Source organism: Nothoprocta perdicaria, unplaced genomic scaffold (genome assembly GCF_003342845.1).
Source record: "Nothoprocta perdicaria isolate Ctin4 unplaced genomic scaffold, notPer1 scaffold_4, whole genome shotgun sequence".
NCBI lineage: Eukaryota > Metazoa > Chordata > Aves > Tinamiformes > Tinamidae > Nothoprocta > Nothoprocta perdicaria.
Genome location: NW_020455643.1, coordinates 9,489,841 through 9,509,631, shown reverse-complemented (window position 1 = coordinate 9,509,631; position 19,791 = coordinate 9,489,841). Strand labels below are relative to the sequence as shown.

Genomic DNA, 19,791 nt, shown 5'->3' with positions numbered 1-19,791 from the left:
GGGAGGGCAGCGGCCCCTGCCATGGGGTGTCTGCTGCGGGACGGAGCCCCCGCAGGACCCCGGCTCTGCTTGGGGCCGCGGCGGGGACGTGGGAGCCCCGCAGGGGGAAGGCCCCGGCCCGCAGCCCGCTCTCTGCGGGGCTGGGGGCTGCACGGCTGCCCACGCCGTTGGGCCGGCCGGGCGGGAAGCACAGCAGGTGCTGTGGGAATTTTTAAAGGGAGCTGCTTTAAGGTAAAGGGGCTTCCAGGGCCGCAGCTGCGGGGAGATGCCTGCCGGCCTGTGGGACACAGGCAGGGAGCGAGGAGCCCGGCAAGCAGGCGGTGGCAGTGGCTGCAGAGGACGGTGTGACCCAGCTGCTGCCTAGGCAGGACGTTTTGAGCGTCCACCCAAGTCTTGGCCATGCTGATGAATGATTTTGTGATTAAATTTCAAGTCCTCTGTAATTCGGAGTTGCTCCTCGCTAGCCCTTGCTCCTTGGGGAGTGGTGCAGGCTGCTGCGGGTGGGTTTCCCTGCTCCTTTCTGCTGTGCCCACCAGGGCTCCTTGCAGCACCAGGTCTCCTGGCCAGCAGCTGGCAGAGACCAGTGTTGTCAGACRCAGATTCTGGTGGGGATTTCACCCACAGGACTCCTGTGTGCGCGGAGGACTCCTTGGGAAACGTTGTGAATTCATGGAGAGCATCTTGCTGGCAATTTCCCTTTTTTGTGTTTCATAGMAGCTCTGCCCAGGTGATCCTGCTGCCCTGTTTCCAGTTGGGGTGTTGGTATCTTGCGCTCTTTGGAGCTTTGTGGACAGAAACAGTGTGTTTTCATGGTGAGCAGAACACAGGTACCTGTTCCTAAGGAGATCTTCAGCATGCTTAATGTTGCTTGGGTTCTGCCTGAAGAAAWAACACCAGTCTGCCGTAGCAGTAGGAGACAAGAGGTTTGGAGCTATTTTGGCAAGTCTGGGCCCCTGTCACTGTGCTGTTGCCTTTCAACTTCTACATGACCTTTAAAAACACCCAAACCCAGGGGTGAGATGATGGGAAGATGGCCCCAGTCTAGGGATTTGGAAGGATTTGGACCTCCACAAGCCTGGTCTGTGAATGAAGTTGCCTGGAGCCAGTGCAAGATCTTTTAAGGATAGAGTGAAGAAAGATCCTGATCTCTGCCAGTCACTATGTAGAGGTCAAGCCTCATCCTGCAAACGGGCTTTGATCGCCCGAGTCTGTGGTGAGTCCTGTGCCATTCACCTCTTCTGTGTCGCTCTGTGTGCCGCAGATCTCTGCACAGATAGTGACAGACTGAGCAGGGGAGAAAGGAGAAAAGAGTTACCAAGTCTGCTGCCTCCTTGAATAAGGAGCAAGGTCATTTGGGTGCCTTAAAAGGTAAATTGTCCRAAGTGACAGGACTTTTCCCAGAAGATCTCACTTAGGTGCCTTCCACGTGTCCCGGCTGTTCTTCRTTGCAGCCAGCTGGCAGAGTGCAAAGTTTAGTAGTATTTGCCTGCAGATGAGTCAGCTCAGCCCACTTCTGCAGGGYGGACTGATCTTGTAGGCAGAGCGGCACATGATGGTGACATCTGATTATGCTGACGCCCTCCACGCGCACAGGGACGCTCGGGAGCCGGGAAGTAGGTTGTGGGAAAGCAGGGAAGTCGGGAGCGCGGGCGGCGGGGAGGCCTCGCTGCTCCCGCAGCCACGCAGGTCTCTGCTGGGAGATGCAGGGACTTCGGGCTGGAGCATTCAGCCAGTTGCTGCGCTCGCYTCCTTTTGCCCAGGCTTTGGGATGACGTAGCCTCTTCATCCTTATTTCTGCCTCCTCAAGTCAGCCTGCAAGCAAAAAGCAGCAGAAAAGGCTCCAAAGAATCTGCTTCTTCATGTAAATCTGCAAACAAAAAATATTCTTTTAGAAATTCCTCTGGATGTAAAAATGCAGAGAATGCAGATGGGTGAGGTCYGTCGATGTGCTTTGAGTGCAGAAATACCGGATCTGTTTTCTTGGTGTAGTGTGAAGGAAATAGTTCTCTGACACCAAGAATGGATGTATTCAAGGCTGAACAAAAGATGGGTTCTGTTCCYCAAGATGCCTTCATTGAGATAAGCCTCTGGCCAAGCAATGAGACCTGCTGCACTTGTGCTGGGACCCTCTGCATGTGCCAGAGGTGTTAACTTTGGTGTCGTGGTTAAATTCCAACTCAGATGATGCTGTAGGGGATGCACTGAGGAAAACAAGGTCCTAAATTCCACCCTGTCTTAGCACTTGGGTGTGTGAATTGCTACCTGTCATTTCTCCCTCCCAGAAGTGGCTGCATTTTTGTGTCAGGTGAGTTGAGCTGTGTAGCGTTACTGTCAGCAAAGTGCTTGATGATTTTCTGGAGGCAATTCCTGCCACRGTTTAAAGGAAATCATGTTTTTTCCCTCTACCACTTCCTTCCTTCATTCAGGCTCTGCATTTTGGGGCCGAATGCAGTGATTTCTTGAGGAGGGGGTGACTCTCTGCTGTGGCAATCAGCAGAGCCCGTCCAGCTCTCTGCCCAGAGGTGCTCCCTTAATATAGGATGCAAACCAAAGAAATGACCTTCTTTGCAGAGCCCCAAGTGCCTCGCAAAGGGGCGCAGAGACTGTGAGTTGCCCCCGGGGCCCTTCCCTAACAGGATTCTTCAAACTCTGCTCCTGGTGCTCATATTCARCAGAGGCTGAGCTGTGCAGAGCTCGGCCTCTAGACCGAAAAGAGCAATGCTRCAGAGCTCCGTCCTCTGCTTATGCCCGATTTTTACCTTTGAGTTTTTCAGAATGAGCTCTCAAAAGACCCTTMTCCTCCCCTCGCCCATCTGCTGCAAGCGTAATTAATTTTACAGCAGCCCAATGTTGTGTTCAGTTGGAGAAGCAAAGCGAGGGTGTGCTCGTCTGTTAAGCTCAGTTACAGATGCTGCTCCTGTTGTTACTTAGTAATTGTTTGGGATGCTATTTTAGTTCTTTGGGTCAAAACAAAATATTCTAAGATTGGCAGCATTATTGCAGTGAGGTGTAGTTTGTTTTTTAAGAACAAATTGTTCCCAGTTTTTAATGAAAGCTGGTTTTGTGCCGAGAAGATTTCCGAGAAATACATTAGCCACAGGGTAGAGGTGCTAAAGCTCTAAAGAGTAGTAAAATTATTATTTAATTTCTGCATTAATGTGAGTAATTACCAGAGCTCCGYCACTTGCAAAGCAGCCAGCCCAGCCCTGGACACTGCGGAGGCTCCTGCAGCAGGATCGAACCTGCGGGATGAGGGCACCAGCCTCCCAAGCAGAGGGGCCTCTGCGGGGTGTTGCCACGGCGGGCTGACGCGGGAACACCCTCGCCGGTTGTAGCGTGGTGCCTGATACACCCGGACGTCAGCTGCAGAGCCCTTGGCGGTGCTGGCAGTGCCTTGCTGAGGGGCTGTGTGTTGCAACAGGCGCTGCCAGCAAGTTAAGAGGCCTCCGTTTGCCCCCGGGCAGAGAAAAGGGAGTGGTCGGAGAATGAAGTGGAGCAAAATTATTTTGAGCCAGTAGCAGGAAAATTTGCAGCTGTTTCCCCTCGGATGGCACGTGAATGTTCAGGGTGCTTGAGCCATAGACAGAGATGTGGTGGTTTCTGGTAAGACCATGGTGGTGAAATAAATCATTGATGAAGAACACCTTTGTGAGATGATGCTAAGAAAGGCTTATTTCATACCCCGCGTTTTCAAAGGCACCGTGGAAGCCCCTGCTTTTGTAGCATCCCTGTGCGTGGTTGTTACACTGTAGATCCAGGATTATTTGCGTGGAAGCTCAATGTTTCCTTAAGAGTCTGAAGACATGGAGCTTATGACTGCAAACTCTTTGTGCCGGAGATTGCTCTTGCACACGCCAGTGTGGTAGTTGTTAGGAAGCATTAAATAAATTATGGGAGTGGGGGAAACTCAGCAACCTTCACTCCCGGGCTTTGTGGCACGAGTGCTGGCTGCATCGYGCAGATCTGATGTGTCTTCGTGAGCCTTTCCACCTTTTCCTCTGCACCCCGCGGTCCCCAGCAGGAATGCCGGCCAGGGAGCGGGCTGGAATGCCGGCTGGAATTACACCGAGCAGCGGGACGGGGCTTGCAGGGGCCCCTGCTCTTGTGCCGAGTGTTCSTGTCCCAGCGCAGCCGCCCCGCGTGGCTCGGGAGCAGCTTTGGGTGCCGCCCGGCCCTCGTCGTTGGGGTGCAGGGACACGGTCCTGGCCCCGGAGGTGGGAAAAGCAGCACAGGGGGATCGCCTGCTCCCCTGCGTGTCCGTGCACTCCGAGTGAGCGCGATGGGAAGCACCCGGCTGCTGCTCCCTGCTCTGAAAYGTTGGAAATGCGGCGTCCGTTTCTAACTCTGGCTGCAGCTGAAAAAGGGAATGTTTGCTGCGTGCCTTAGTGTAATTCCCAAGCTTTCCTTAAACAGCATGACCTGTTTTAAGCTTCCTAATGGCCACGGGTCCTCTTGGGAAGGTAGCAGTGTGTGAGGACTCGGGTCTAATGCAGGGATAGCTCAGCTCCATGTAGCTGTCACTTTTTCTGTCCACACTGGCAGCCTGTCTGTCCATTCATCAGAGAAGCTGTTTAGTTGAACCACCACTAATTACAGCCTGGTATAAAGGGGAGCCAGAATTCAGCCTGCYCTGGTGTGTCATCCGTAGCAGCTCCGCAGCCAGCTGAGTCACCACTGCAGCGGGGACATGGGGGGAACACAGTGGCAGCCACCCTGAGTTTTGCTGTCCTCAAGCAAAACAGCAAGGCAAACTGCAAGCAGTTCAGTTATTTTAGCTGTCACTGTGGATTGTTTTCTCTCCTTTTTTTCCTTAACCTTATTATTCTGCTCAAATTCCCTGCCTTCTCTCTCCAGGGTTGTACAGGGAGCCAGCACCGCAGTCAGGTGTCCTGATCCGAGGCGGCAGAAAGGACAGACGGGCACAAGAGCGTTTGCGTTCAGCCTCACCAAATGAGATAGGGGAGGGCTGCTTGGGACACACCACAGCCTTTCTGAGGCTAAAATAGCATAATTAGCCTTGCACTAATGATTTATAACTTGCATTGCAACTCCTGTGATAGTTTGTCTCCAACCAGCTGCTTGGCGCATGCGTCCGCGGAGCCGCTCGGAATTGCACCAAGTGGCTCAGTATTCCCACCGGGCACTGTTTGTCAAGCCTGGGCAGCTGGTGCCAAGTACAACTGGCTAAGCCCCTTGTTAGGTGGCTGTGTCTTTGGGCTGACCTTCTTTACACTGAGCTTGCTGTTGACTGATTTTTGCATTGAGAGACCTGAGAAATACTTTTTTCTTTTTTTTTCTTTTCCTTTTCCTTCTGCATTTGATTCTAGTTCTTACTGGACGCGCCTGACAAGATGGAGTCGCCGACCTCCTCCAGGCTGAATTCCCGGAAGAGAAGAAAAGATGGATCTGGCCCCAATGGGGCGGCAGAGCCTGATGGAATCCCTCCAAAAATGTCCCGACGATCATTTGTAAGTAAGCAAAGATGCTGAGCTTAGGAGACTGAAGTCGTAACAGCAAGAAGAGAAAAGTGAGAAAAGTGATTTTCTCTTTTCTTTTTTTTTCTTCTGTGAGAATACAGAAAACAAGGGGGAGGAAAGAAGCAGGTGATAGTAGCTATCCTTCCTGCAGAGCCAGTTTGAAATCTTCCTATGCTCATGCTAATAACATACTTACAACGTGCGCTTAAATTAGGTCTGAGGCAAGCGTTGCTAAGCTGCTTTTGTGGTGTGTCCGGATAGTTTGGAGTCACTTAATCAGTGCCCCAAGAGGCAGGCACACAGATAGGCACGTACTACAGACAGGGAATAATCACTGTTTATTTCATAAGTGGGTTTTCTTAGTGACCCAAAGGAGGGAGGAATCCTCCAAACAAGCACCTTGTCACTCATGCACCTAATAGAAAGGTTTAGATCTGTCCAAGCCAGGGGTGCAAATGGGTTTAAAATTTGTGAGCACTTGCAGAAGGAATCTACTGAAACTGCTGTTTGAAACACCAGGAAGATGACTTTGCTTTTGATTCTCCTGGTCTGGCAGGAGTCCGTATTCGTGGTGCCAGTGCTTCAGGAGTGTTAAAACCAGAATTCCTTCCAGATGAAGCTTGAGATAGCTTGGTGTTTCCTTAAGACTATGTCAGTTAATTGCAGCGTAAAGWGTTAACTTTATTTTGTCCTTGCTGTGTTATTGGGATGACTGGATTTTCCAGCTCTCCTCCGCCCCCTTCCTGGGGCTCTCACTTGTGTCACATGTTCTCTCTCGTTCCTTATCTCTGTCACAAGTCAGTTGCTACCCATTCCAAGGGTCATAGTCCTTGGTACAAGACAGTGATGTGCTCAAGCTTTCCTCTCATAACACAGTTTGGCTCTTCAGGAGTGCGGCAGTCCTGTCCCAAGGTGTTGGACAGATGCTAATGAAATAAGAGAAGTAGCAGCCTGCAAATTGCAGTGAGAATTGGGAGGGGCRAGCACTGGGAATGGAATCCCTTGAGCCTTAGCATCCCTGCCGTTGGACAAAATCCTCTCTGTTCCTCCTGAAGACCCTGTATCCTTCAGAGAGGAAGGACAAGGCACTGGCATAAGTTATCCCATGGGATGCTCTTGCTCTTGAGGTTGGTGTCTGTCCTGTCTTAGAAATGAAGCTTCTATTTATGAATAGAACAAAACAAGTTATCTCTAGCCACCCTCCAAACCTGCTGGCTGTTTTTTAGCCACAGGGCTAATGTAGATCTCCTGAGGAGAGATTTTTTTTCCTCTTTTTGTGCTACATGTATTTAATGTAGCAAGGACAGTGGAGTTGCCTCACTATAGCATTACCTCGAAGGCCTGGCTGCACAGCTGGCTGCAGAGTGCTCCCTGAAGCAGCAGGGCTCTGCAGCAGATGGTGGTCAGAAGGCTGCTGACGCATGAGCCCGTTGTGCTGTGCATGTCAGGTTGTGTCCTGMCCCTCACAGGTAGTGCAGAGGAAGGGCAAGATTGATAGGAGCCTTTGAGGACATTTCTCTGTGTTTGTTTGACCGTTTTTATAGGCTTTTGTGCTTTTAACTCCTCGCTTCTTATCAGRTATGTGACAATGAAACTGCAAAGAATCTGATTTTACTGCCAAGTCCTAAATGAAATGGCTGTGATAAATGAAAGGAGCACAGGCCTTACATAACAATATAATTGCAAAAGTAAAAGCAAAAAGGTATGGAAGTTAGGTGGTTCATTGGAAAGCCAGTAAGATGGGATTGGGCAAATGAACTTTGCTCTTTTAAAATAAGAACTTAAAATCTCTGATGTGCAAGCAGGTGCATAATGACCTCCAAGAGCCTCATGCAGTAAAATCCATGATCTTGGTAGAGAAAGTGGTATAGGAAACATGAGTATCAGAGTCTCAGTAAATGCCCTTGTTACTAGAGACTTGCAGCAGCATCGCTGCTTGAACACAGTGGCAGTGGCTGTTTCCTGTGCACTTCCCTTGGAGATCTCTAATGACAAATAACACCAACAGTAGTGGCAGTGGTGCTGCTGGGCGCAGTGTTGCTGTGCACCACGGCTGGGTGCTGCAGTGGGTCAGGAAGTGAGGGAGGAAAGTGCTGATYAGCTTTGTGCAGCCTGAAGGGGCTGTTGTAGTGATCTGCGAGCTTGTGCCCTCAGCTTCTGGCTCAGGAAAGAGAAATCCTTTGCTGCCTCATGCCTTCCCGGTAGAAAGAAGTGGAGCTGTTTGTTCCATTATGGGAAAGGCAGGTGATTTGTTCCCTTCTGGAGGAGAACATGTTCAGAAAGGGTACCTGGACTTCAGCTGCTAATTTAACATACCACTATAGTCAAGGCAGTAGATTAGAGGACACTTCCTGTAGCCCTTTGAGCTGTGCCACAGGTGAAGAGCAGGCTCTCAATGTGTGGGGCTGTGAAATGGGTGGTGACATAGGTATTCCCTGGGGATTTGTACAGCTGTCGACGTTGCTCTTCTGATGCTCACRTAGTCATATGAGGCGGCTCAAATACCCAGATTGAGGAGCTGTTAAAATCTGTGCATCACAGCACGAGCACTCAAGCAAGGTGGCTCATGTCTTGGCTGGGTGGGCAGAGCTGAAGCTGTGACCACGAGGGCTGCTTGACTTCTGCTGTTGTGAATGGCTTTTTGTCAGAGCTGCCTGAGCCTGAAGGTTTTTTAGGGATCCCAGGGTGAATTAGCATCTCCTTCTCTCTGTGCCTCTCTTACAGCTGTTTGTCAGAACTGGCTGTGTCTGGTGAATTTTTAGGGGCCCCAGTGTGAGTTTCCAGCTCCTCTTTCTTGTTTCTCATCACCCTGCAGAACTGTTGTGAGGTTTTACACTAATTGATCTTTCAGTGTTTGTGTATGAGTCTTGCAGAGAAGCAGTGAGTCACATAACGGCGCTGCAGCCGCCGTGCAGCACATCCTCATCTCGCACCTTCGCGCTCTCATGACTAACCTTCTCTGGCTCTTCAGGGGCTGCGGGAGCCAGCTCCGTTTTCAGATGAAGTGGAAATGGATTACAGCAAGCCATACATCAGAGTAACATATGAAGAAGCGATGAGAGGAACCCCCTGTAAGTAAATCCAGACTGGAATGGCACTATGTAAATACTGAGTTTTGGCAGTGGGAGGACTTGGGTTTCTCTGAGACTAGCACAACCCTGTGTGTCAGATCACATTTGCACCCAGAGGTTTAGTTAATGCTCTGTGGATAAATGACTGTTCTCACGTCAATTTGAGACTGCCAATCCCAATTAAAATTGGAGCTTCGGTTTGYGAGGAACAGTGCATACACCAGCAAGATGATTTGATGCAAATAAAAATTCATGTTCTAGTGCTCCCTGTGCCACTGGCAGCTCTAGAGTAGTGTCAGAGCCATTTTCCCGTACTGCYTTGAGGTAGCTTAAAGTTGGACAACAATTTAAAAGAACATCTCTTTGAAATGGGCAAATAAAAATAATACACAACTTTTCCCAGGTTATCCTCTTCTCGTTTGCATTTAAATTAAAGTCAGCGTCATGGAACACAATAGGCTGACCCTGCCRGAAGAACATGTCATTTTATTCTCTGAAGGAGACTGGAAAAAAACRCTATTATCTTTGCACCAAAGAGGGAGACAGAGGGCAGGGCTGGCTCCTTCTGCAGGGAGGCTGCTCTCTCTTGCCAAGCGCAGTGTGCAGAGTGTGCTGCCTTTCTTGGCCTCTCTGGTACAGAGACCCTGAGACAATAAAAAATGCTGCACTGCTAATTACCTGACTGTTGCCAGTGTTGAGAGGCAGGGTTTCCTGCAGGCATTTCTGGAAATCCAGTGCTTTCCATAGTCCACGTTAGTTTCCCAGCAGAAARTCTCCAGAGCTTGCACAGAGGTCTCTTGTTTCAATACTGATGGCCTCTCCTACCTGCGGAGACTGAAATATCTGCTTCCTTCCTGCTTTTTCTGCCCATGATCAGGAACTGTAATTGTTGCAGGTGTGGAGGAGAGGGGGAAATGTCCCAAGCCAATTCTCAGAACATGCCTGCACTTTAATAAAGGCATATAAGGATCAGCCCTCTTCTGGCCTGCAGGAAGTGTTTACAGTCTCCAGGTCTTTGGCTCTTTGGAACCTCCTGGCACTGTCAGGATGTGGCGTTTGTTGACGAGTGATGGCAAGAGRCTGTCCTCAAACTGACTCCCCTGCTTAGCTTGAACTTAACATCCTTCCGTTTGCATCAAGCTTCATCTTGCTGCCTCGTGTGCTCTGTCCCTAGGCTCCTTCAGGGCCCTGCCTAGATCCATGGGGGTTCAGCTCTTCTCACTGCAGCTCTGTGCACTGCTCTTCCAAGCCTGCCTGGCTGAACCGGGCTGTAAACCAGGCAGTTCCCAGAGGGGTCAAATACCAAGAATGGGCAGCTTTCTGTTACTGGCAGCAAGAGAGCTGGAGTCCTGTGTGGTCCTGGGAGACCAGCAGTCTGGCCCTCTCCTGGTATTACATGGCAGTACTAGACTATTTCACTTCACCTCAGATAGAAGAGCTACCTTGGCTAAGATGAAAGCTTTTTTTTCTTCCTTATTTATGCATAGGTTTGGTTGGTAACCACAGTAGATGAGCAGAAGAGGATCTGACTTGCTTTTTGAACAGCCCAGCATAAAGTCGCATGCTTCGTGGGGTTGAGGGGAGCCCATGAGGCTGGTGAGGAGCCAAAACKACCGGGCCTTTTGGAAGGCTGGTAGCTGTGGCAATGGGCTGCAGAGAGGAGGGTGCTGAGAAGGTTCTTGAGATGCCGCCTTGGCTGGCGGGGGGAATCAGGCATCTGTGAAACGTTTTGGCCAGTTCTCCTCCAGTAGCTCACTGCTGTGTGGAAAAATAATGTTGCATTTGGATTTCCATAGGAGGAGATGATGGGGGTTTGCTTTCCACTTGATCTCTCTTCACCTTTTTGGTGGGTATGTGTTAGGTTTTGAAATTGCCTTTGAACATGGTTATATTTCAGCTCTGTGCTCAGATGCGTTTGTTTCCCTGTGGGAAGGAAAAGAACCAACCATTTTTTTTCTTAAATCTTTTGTGGCCATGGCTCTGCATTCTGGCAGTTTTCTGACTGCATTCTGGCAGTTTTCTGAAGCTCTCTCTTGAGTTTCAGAAGGTCCCCAAATGCAGGCATGAGCACTGGCTGCTTCTCCAGCAATGGATCTTCACACATGTGTCTCTCTCTCTCCTTGGCACAGTGGATCGCCCTGTCAGAGTTTATGCGGATGGAATATTTGACTTGTTTCACTCTGGACATGCCCGGGCCTTGATGCAAGCCAAGAACCTCTTCCCAAACACATACCTCATTGTAGGAGGTAAGGAGTGACCTTGTTGACTTGGCCTGTCCTAGGAGTGGCTCCAGTGGAGTGCATACGGATGGCACAGCAGCTTTTTTGTCTTTGCTTTAGAGCCTTGGCAGGTTCACTGCAGCCAATACTGACAACTTCCACTGCATTGTTGGAGTCTTGTTGCGATATGTTGAGCCAACAGATCTGCAAAAAGAAATCCTGTAGCAAAAAAGCACCAGAGGAAAAGACTTTTGACACTAATGTTCTGACTTTGTCCCTCTGTTTTGTGAGGATTGCTGTTGAGTTGCTTATCTGAGTATTTAAAAAATACAAGGAGCAGTTGAGCATCTCCATTTGAATGAGGCAGTTAAAGCATGATGAGCAGTCCCTCCATAGCTGTTTCAGCTTGATATAATCTTTGTCATGCTGCACATTCCCCTCCATTTCCAGATCTCTCCTGGATTTTGCTTAAGACTGACCCAAAAAGAGCATGGAGAGATAATAGTAGTTCCTTGTGCACATGACTGGCCCTGGGAGGCTCCTTTTTCTTCTAAACAACTTTTCCATGCTGTTTACTACTCTCGAAACTCTTTAGATGATACCAGGAACAATCTGTGACTCTGTGAAAGGATCTAACAGCATTTTTTTCAGACAGATGCCTTCAAAACTATAAAGGAAAAGAATATTATTTTTCTGGTTTCTGTCCTATGCTGACTTCTGTCTGCACTGTGCCTCCTTATCCATCCTTTCATCCACCTTTCTGGCATGTGGTGCTAAAAACATGTCAAACTGTGGCTATTGATTATCATGAAGTGAGCTCTTAGCCTGTGTGCTAGTGGTAAGATGTCAGAATTGGAAATACTTCTGACTAGTTTTCACAACTACTACTAGCTACCAGAAGAAAAAATGAAGCTCTCATCTGTAGTATAGCATTAATAATTTCATGCAGCTTGTTGCCTATCACAGTTTCATTATTGCAGAYGGTTATTGTTTTGTGGTTATGATTTTCGTATGAGTTACAGTAGGGTCTAGATGGCAGAGGAGAGGTGAAATAGCCACTCAGATCAACAGAATGCTCCAGATTTACAGATCTTGAAGGCTAAATGACAGGTCAATATATGTAAACGTTGCACATCAGTTAACAAAATAACTATAGGCAAAAATACTGTTAACATGTTAGTGTAGCAAGCTGGGCGAGGGTGCCTTATGCCTCCAGGAGCCTGTGAGGAGGCAGGGAGCAACGGGCTGCGTTTCCTGCACCAGGAACATGGGCTCCAAACAGGAGCTGTCTCGCCCTCTCTTTATCATCTGTTTCTCTGGAGCATAAAACATCCAGAAGCAGTGAGATTGGTAAAGCCTTGTTTACTTTTGATTCCAATAACCAAATAAAGCTCCCTTCTTCATGTCCATTGTGCAGATTATGAGGAGCTGTGTGTTTACTTTCTCATAGAACCCGATTATTAAACTAACTTGATTTACTGTGAACTCTCTCTTAGTTTTGCTTTTTTTTTTTTCTCGAGAGCTAGATTATAATATGGTATTTTATTAAATCAGAATCCTAGGGATGTTGGAGGTGGAGGGCTCCCTTTTTTTTTTTGCAAGATAGACATCCATAGGTAAATGAGCAGGTTTATGCTAGGTAGAGCCCCCTGTGTCACTTCATAGAGAGAGTTGTATTCCATACTGAGCTTTTTTTTCTTGGTAAGTAACATAGGCATTAGAGTCCTGGAGCGTTTGGGGTGTGTAGACCCCCATTTTGGACAGAAATCCCCCCCGCAAAACTTGTCCACTTTCCTGTGGTAAGCCTGAGCAGAATTGTCCAAGTGCTTAATTCCTCATCACCACTCCCTGTTCCTGTGGTGGATTTTTTTGTTTGTTTGTTTTGTGCCTGGAAGAACCTGGTGCCAACTTCTGTCAACAAGCTGGGTTTGCCAGGCTTGTCCTGTGCAGCAGGGGCAGAGTCCTTTTGCTATAAAATATTGTGGCAGCCACCTTGGACTCGCTCTTCTCTGTTCTCTCTCCAGTCTGCAGCGATGAGCTAACCCATAACTTCAAGGGCTTCACAGTAATGAATGAAAACGAGCGGTACGACGCCGTGCAGCACTGTCGCTACGTGGACGAAGTGGTGAGAAATGCACCATGGACCCTCACACCGGAGTTCCTGGCAGAGCACAGGGTAATGTGTGCTGTCTCACCTGCTTTGGATTTTCATTATCCTGCTCTTTGCAGCAAGATTTATCCATTTAGTTATCCAGCTAAATCTCTGAGCAACTCTCCCTAAAATACTGGAATGCAGAATGTGCTAGGTTATGGGAACTAGGTAAATTCCTTGGGAGATTGCAAGTATTCAGTGATGTGGAAGGTAATGCTGAAATAAAATGAAGATAGTGAGAAAGCAAAGAAGCCAGCAGGAGCCTCACACTTTCAGAAGTTGATGGTAGTGACAGTGTGGTGTGTAATGAGCAATAGATAAGATGGAAAAGGTGAAGTGAAAGGAGCATCTACAATCTGTTGATGTGCTCTGGGAGGTGCAGGAGTTTGGGATGTTCAGATGAGTTTACTTAGTTTCCCCCAGGTGCCATTAGGAAGTAATTTCTTTATGGAGTTTAAACAACCTGTATCTGTAGTCCCAGCTCCTCTTCTTTGGTCTGTACCTGCAGGCTTGATTGATAAACAGTTGCCAATAAGAACTTAGGACTGCTCAGCATTGCTTTTCCATCAATCAAAAGCATCCTGCTGTTCCTCACTATGCCCCTGTGTGGAGGTGTTGAGCAGAAGTAGCCATCCTTTGACAGAAATCATGAAACCTGCATATTCAGGGTAAAATTTTGATTCACTTTGCTCTCTTAAATTTACAGATCGATTTTGTTGCACATGATGACATCCCCTATTCTTCTGCTGGCAGTGATGACGTTTATAAGCATATAAAAGAAGCAGGTGGGTCTGGGGCGGATTCTCTAGGGATTCTTGTCAAAGATCTGTAGCTGATCCCTTTCTTCTGTAGGGCACAATTATGTCAGTTCATAAGGCCACACATTTGTCCTACATTAATTTCTGCTTCTAGTCTAATTACTGTGATTGTAGCAACAGCCACCTCTTTGGCTTGGTTTGCAAATGCTCGCAAATGGAGGAACTGGCATGAACTTGCTAGTGGTCCCTCTAGTTGATTGCTCTAAAACTCCATGGAGATGCAGCTTACTTAAACCTAGCTTCAAACCTAGCCAGCTGCTAAACTGTGAGAGCTCTTTTCTCTCCTGTCCTTGTCTCCACACTGTTCTAAATGCAGTGGGTTATAGATAATAATATTTAAACCAGCTGAAGTGAAGAGGTGGAGTTTTTAATTGGAAGGCATGTTTTGACACTTGCTTAGATCTTGCTTAGTTTCTCCTCATCATTCCAGAAAGGAGAACTGCCATTATTGAATATTCAAAGAGAGAGAGAGAGGTGGTGGAATGAAGACAATTGGGAATCATGCTGTTGATRGGAGAGGCTCTTCCTAATTGGGGTGGCAGTAGCTTTTTGCCATCCAGCTTGCTGCAGCTGTCCTGAGTCCTGTTCCCCAACTTGTAGGCATGTTTGCACCAACCCAGAGGACGGAGGGGATCTCAACATCAGATATCATCACCCGGATTGTGCGGGACTACGACGTTTATGCCAGAAGAAACCTGCAAAGGGGCTACACAGCTAAAGAGCTCAATGTCAGCTTCATAAATGTGAGTTGAAGTGTATCTTAGAACAAGCTGCAGGAAGCAGAGTGTTAAGAGCATGTGGATGCAGATCCTTCCCTAGTGGGAGCACAGTCCTGTCTGTAAATGTCAAGATCTGCCGAGCTAAGCAATTGCACCAAATGGGTCACCTCGCAGTAGACATTAGATTTCATTCTTCTCTTGCTCTTTTGCTGTGAAGAGCAGCCCAACATGGAGGAACTGGCGTTTTCTTAATGCTGCCCACTGTCAGAAATGACAACTTGGTAGCGTTTTGCTTATTGAGGGACTAAAAGATGGAGGGAGATAAACAGTTTCTTTWATCGTATGAAGTGTTGGTTGTTCATGGCAGCACCTGTTGTGTTTCATAGAATTTCTCYTCCCTAAACTGTCGTTATAAGGAAGCGTAATTCTTTCTAGGACTAAACCTGACCTTGTTCTCGCTGCACTAGTCTCCTTGTAGATGCAGGAGCAGCAGTGCATGGTCATGAAGAGCATGTTCTMGTCCTGTGCTGCGCAGCTCTTGGTGCACAGGCAGAATGTGTGGCAGAAATAATGCTATGTTTTTCCCAATGCTGGGAGTAGAAAACATTTCTCTTAGTGCTTAGACAGATACCTTGTCTATTTTATAAATACAATGAAATACAGAAAAAAWGATGTGTGTTGGTGCCTGCCACAAAGCATCTCACAGCTCCTCTGAGTGTCTGTCATTTAGTCTAGGGAAGAAGTGTCTTTGAAGTAGGAGAAATGTCATGAAACTGAGGGAGATGCTGAGTCTGAAGCAACTGTTCAGGGTAATAACATACAGCAGAGATAGTCAGTACTGAAATCTGGTAAGTCATATTTTGATCCACCATTTCTCTGCAGGAGAAGAAATACCACCTCCAAGAACGTGTGGATAAGGTGAAAAAGAGGGTGAAGGACGTAGAGGAGAAATCCAAGGAGTTTGTCCAGAAAGTGGAGGAAAAGAGTATCGATCTCATCCAGAAGTGGGAAGAGAAGTCCCGGGAGTTCATCGGCAACTTCCTGGAGATGTTTGGCCCAGAAGGTGCATTGGTAAGGAGCCTGTCAGGGAGAAGGGGGAAGAGGATTTCGCAGAACTTAGCAGTGAGGACCAGGTCTTCTGGAGCGCAGGCTCTGCAGAGCAAAGGGCTGCAGCTTGTCCCAGTGCTGGGTGCGTCCTGCCGCAGGCCGGGGCAGCACGGGTGCAGCGAGCATCGCCAGCTGCCTAAAGCCACTTGTGGCCATTAGCAGGAGAGGAGCTGCTCTGTACGCTCCAACATGTGTCCTAGGGGCCACTGAGCAGCCAAGGGTTTGGCACTCACTCTGTCACTTACCTGGGATGGGTCTGAAGCTGCCTGTGAAACGTTGCTTTGCCATGCTGTCCAGCAACGCTGGCAAAACATCACAAGCAGTTCGTGCTGTAGGTGCTGGAAAGTGGGTGTTGATTCAACTGGATGGTTTCCAAAGGCTCGAGCTGTACTTGGGCTTTTCTGTGCTTTCCTATTGCCCAAGGGATYGAAGGGGGGGCAAAACACCTCAAAATGTGGCAAGAGCTGTAGATAGTGTTGTTTTGCATTACTTTTTGAGTCGTGTTAACTGCCTTCCTGCTTCCACAACTAGAAACACATGCTGAAAGAGGGCAAGGGCCGGATGCTGCAGGCCATCAGCCCAAAGCAGAGTCCCAGCAGTAGCCCCACACATGACCGTTCCCCATCTCCCTCGTTCCGCTGGCCTTTCTCAACCAAGACTCCTCCTTCCTCGCCGGCCAACCGTGCCAGGAATGAGTCCACGGTCACCTACGACATCAGTGAGGATGAAGAGGATTAAGCTGCCAGCCGGGCTTTGCTGCGAGTCGCTGATGCCAAGTCACAAGTCCGGACTCATTGGGGAGCTCTGAATGAGCACAAGAGCCATAGGAACAGGGCTGACGTGGGCACGGGCACCCAAAGGCACCCGGCGCGGTTAGCAGGGGCTGCTGCCTGGAAGCACATTCAAATATCTTCTCCTCTTCCCTTCTCCCTCCTTCCCTTTTTATTGTTTACGTTCTAACGGTTTCCAGGGGAAAGATGGTTTTTATATTTTAAGAAAATACTCTTTTTAAACACAAAGAATAGCACTCAAGTGTGGCTCTTATTTTGGTTTCTTTTCCCCTGTTAAACCTTCAGGTGAGAGGGAGAGTGGGATGCAGTGCCCAGACCCCTCCGTCCCTCCTTTCCTTCCTCTCCTGTCTTAATCCCTCGTATGCCCAGGCGGTATTTGTGCTGCTGCCAAACGAAAGATCTCACAGTTCCTCAAAACTGACCTCAAAAGCAGGCAGGAAGCAGTTGGCTAGAAAGACTGTTAGGAAATAGAGACCTCTGTGCCGCACTGGATCCGATAGGGATCTATCTGATGCACTCTGTAGTGCTGTAGTGTCTCTTAGTGCCCCAGCACGTTGCAGTGCAGATGTGCTGGGGAAGGGGCTGCCAGCTGGCCATGAAGGAGTCTGGTCCTGCAAAAAAATCCCCAAATCTGTGTGAGGGCTGCCGGGGAAGGGCCTTTCCAACCTGTCTTGACAAGACTGTGAAATCTAGAGCTAAAATTCAGCCCTCAGTTGCTGTTGGAGGGAAGAGACGGAGTCTTTCTTTCAGAGTACTTGCTGTCTGTGTGTTCCCTTGAGTGTGAAAGTCCATGTAGGAAATGGATATGTGTGTGCTGCTTGGAAAAGCTGCTTGTCCTAGTCTCCGGTGTGTGTATTTGTTGTGTCTGCCCAGAAGGCTCCTCTGCACTGTGCTGGGTACGTGTTTGTCTGCATTTCAGTCGCCGTGCTCTCCGGGCTGGGGCACTCGTGTACTGGTGCTGTGAAGCTGCCGCTGTGAGGACAAAACGTGGATTCATGTGGCCGATTTGGTGTCCGTGTTGGTGCGCGCGGTTGGACAGAGGAAGGACGCGTTTTACTGCGGTCGGAGGGGATGGTCCCACGTGACGGTTACCTGGGCTGCACGTTATGTGCAAAAATCTGTGCTCCCCTGCGCCAGCCCCGAAGGGAGAGGGCTGAGGGAGCGTCAGAGGGAGCTGCTGCTTTTTAAGGTTTTAAACATAGCCACCTGCTTGTCTTGAAGCCGCGGTTCAAGTCCTGCCCGCTGTTGTGTGCAGCGAGTGTCGAGCTTGGTGCCCTGCCGCGTGGAGCTCGCGGTGTTGCAGCCGTGGAGCTCCCGCTCGCTTCTCTGCTGGGGCCTTCTGTGGCACTCCTGGCTCCACGAGCTGCGGCGCTTCCCGCTGGGAGCGCACGAGGACGGGCTCGCAGGCCGACCAGCAATGGCGCRAGGGGCTCCGCGCGCTCCCCGCGAGGCCTCGGCCGTGCTGCCGCGCGCCCTGCGCCCCGAGGTGCTTCCACGTGTTCCTGCTGCTGCTTGTGTCCTGCCCTTCCTGGGTCCTGTCGCCCAGATGCCTTGGCAGAGACCCGTGTGAGACGCTTCTTGTCACCCCGCTGCTGTTGAGCCTAAAATGGTGCAGGAAACGGCACTGGGGGTTCTCTCCTGCCACTTGGCCTCTGGAGCACGGCTGGCTGCTATTCATTTTTAAGCTATAGTGAGCAAACACCGTCACTTGATAGAAACCAGTTGTTAATCCCCTGGTTTGTGAGGGATAGAGCACTTATATACCCACRTTCTCTCTTCCCCACCTTCCTTCACCCTTCCCTCAAAATAGGGTTCGGTTACTTTCCGCAGCCGGGTCAGGAAGGCCGTGCAGCGTTAGAGCCTCCCTGCTGTTGGAAACAAGGGATCCATGACTGCCTTCTGCAAGGTTGTTGGCCGGATTGGGGGGTTGTTCTTTGGGCACCGTACGGATTTCCTGGTCTCTGCAGTACCTGGGGTGCTTGGCAAGAAGCCACACGTGGTTTCCTCTGCAGCTCGGCATAACGGAGCTGTTGCTTGTAACCAACAATCGCTGCTTCCTCCTCGCACTTAAATTAAAACAGACGCTCCAACCCCAGACTGGTCTGGTTTGCTTTTTTTTTTCTTCCTTGTTTGGTTTCTTTTGGGGAGCGTTTTTGGGGGGGATAGAGGGGTGAGTGTTATCTCCTCTTGGGTTGCTGGACCGGTCACATCCCCATGCTGCCCTGTCCTATCAGGAACGGGGCAGAGCTTCATCTCGGGGCAAGATGTGTAAGTCGGGTTCTCCAGGGACACCTTGGGAATAYACTTGGCTGTAGCTGTTACTTTGGTGGGACAGAGCAGAGTCCCTGCGGTTTGTGCCCTGCCCTTCAGGAGTTATTTGGCTGCCAAAGGCTCCCTTCTGTAAAGCCCTAATTTTCTGCCTGCTGCAGACGTGGAGCCAGGTCTGGCTGACCGGCAAGGAGGCCGCGTCTCCAAGGAGGCCAAGTCTCTTTATTTTGCTGCCTGTGTGCTGCATCTTGTCAAAGCCATGAGATTTCTGGCCCCTAGCACTCCGGAAGGCGCCTGTAAAACTGTGTTGTTAAGGATCATTCTCTGTTACCATGAATCTGTGAAACCATGTCAGATTTGACAACTGCAGAAAGCTCTGCAGCTTTTTCCCTTCCAGGGACAGAGAACTTGCTCTTCTTTTTTTTTCCCCCAAGTGACTAAATGAAATAGATAATACCGGGGAGCTTTGGATTTCTGACTCCTCCCTCCCCGAAAATGCCATCCTGGCCAAAGGTGACCTGGCAGGGGGGCCTGACAGGGCGCCAGGGCCCGGGTCACGTGGAGCCGGYGGTGCCTGGCAGCAGGCCCAGGTTCTGGCCCCAACGTGCCCATGTCTGCTGTGCGGCTCCCTCCGGGCTGTCCCTCCTGTCCCTTCTGCTGCCCCGGAGCCGTGGCTACCTTGGGATGTCTCCCCTCGGTGTCACTGTGATGGTTTCTCTGCGTGGACCTGGAGCACATGTGTGTGTCTCACTGGCTTGTTCTTGAGTTCTTGTTTTGGCTTTATGTTTAGGTAAATAAATGTGGATATAATTTTACCATGTGTGTGCCAGATATCTTCTACTCTGCAAGCGCAACAAGATCTCGTCCTTGTCAGCAGTGGTTTGAGTGAGAAGATGCTCCATGGAGGGGAAAAGAAGAAAAAGCGCCTACCCTGAGGTTCCTGCAGGTTGTCATCATTCCAATGTCTGTCCCCACCTTTGTGCTAGGTGTGGAGCAGATGCTGTTGCAGGAACAGGTCATGGGCAAGGCTGGTTAAAGCAGCATTAACTATTCACCTGTTTCATAGGATGGATCCCTCCTCTCCACCCTTGCAGGCTGGCAGATGTGGATGTACCTGCCTGTGCTGTCAGGAGCAGTCCCTGCCATGGACCCTTTACCAAGGAAAAAAG

At 49.5% G+C, this 19,791-nt stretch overlaps 1 protein-coding gene across 2 annotated transcripts; it reads left to right on the top strand.

Annotated features, from left to right (window-relative positions):
• The first annotated feature begins 1,055 nt into the window (after positions 1 to 1,055).
• On the top strand, positions 1,056 to 18,129 carry PCYT1A (phosphate cytidylyltransferase 1, choline, alpha). Of its 2 annotated transcripts, XM_026045303.1 has the most exons (9): positions 1,056 to 1,213; positions 5,328 to 5,468; positions 8,449 to 8,548; positions 10,678 to 10,794; positions 12,792 to 12,943; positions 13,626 to 13,704; positions 14,338 to 14,480; positions 15,339 to 15,527; positions 16,095 to 18,129. In XM_026045303.1, the coding sequence occupies exons 2-9, from the start codon at positions 5,352 to 5,354 to the stop codon at positions 16,299 to 16,301; spliced, it is 1,104 nt and encodes a 367-aa protein (XP_025901088.1). In that variant the 5' UTR covers positions 1,056 to 1,213; positions 5,328 to 5,351; the 3' UTR covers positions 16,302 to 18,129. The 2 variants fall into 2 exon arrangements, with proteins under 2 accessions (XP_025901088.1, XP_025901089.1); XM_026045304.1 differs by lacking the exon at positions 1,056 to 1,213 and having other exon boundaries at positions 5,314 to 5,468.
• The last annotated feature ends 1,662 nt before the right edge of the window (positions 18,130 to 19,791 follow it).

What these genes read in the sequence shown, in the direction of transcription:
- PCYT1A (XM_026045303.1), top strand. Translation starts at nt 5,352, where the DNA reads ATGGAGTCGCCGACCTCCTCCAGGCTGAATTCCCGGAAGAGAAGAAAA. An exon ending in AGCGATGAGAGGAACCCCCT is followed by an intron (nt 8,549 to 10,677) that starts GTAAGTAAATCC and finishes TCCTTGGCACAG; the next exon opens with TGGATCGCCCTGTCAGAGTT. An exon ending in AGTTCCTGGCAGAGCACAGG is followed by an intron (nt 12,944 to 13,625) that starts GTAATGTGTGCT and finishes TTAAATTTACAG; the next exon opens with ATCGATTTTGTTGCACATGA.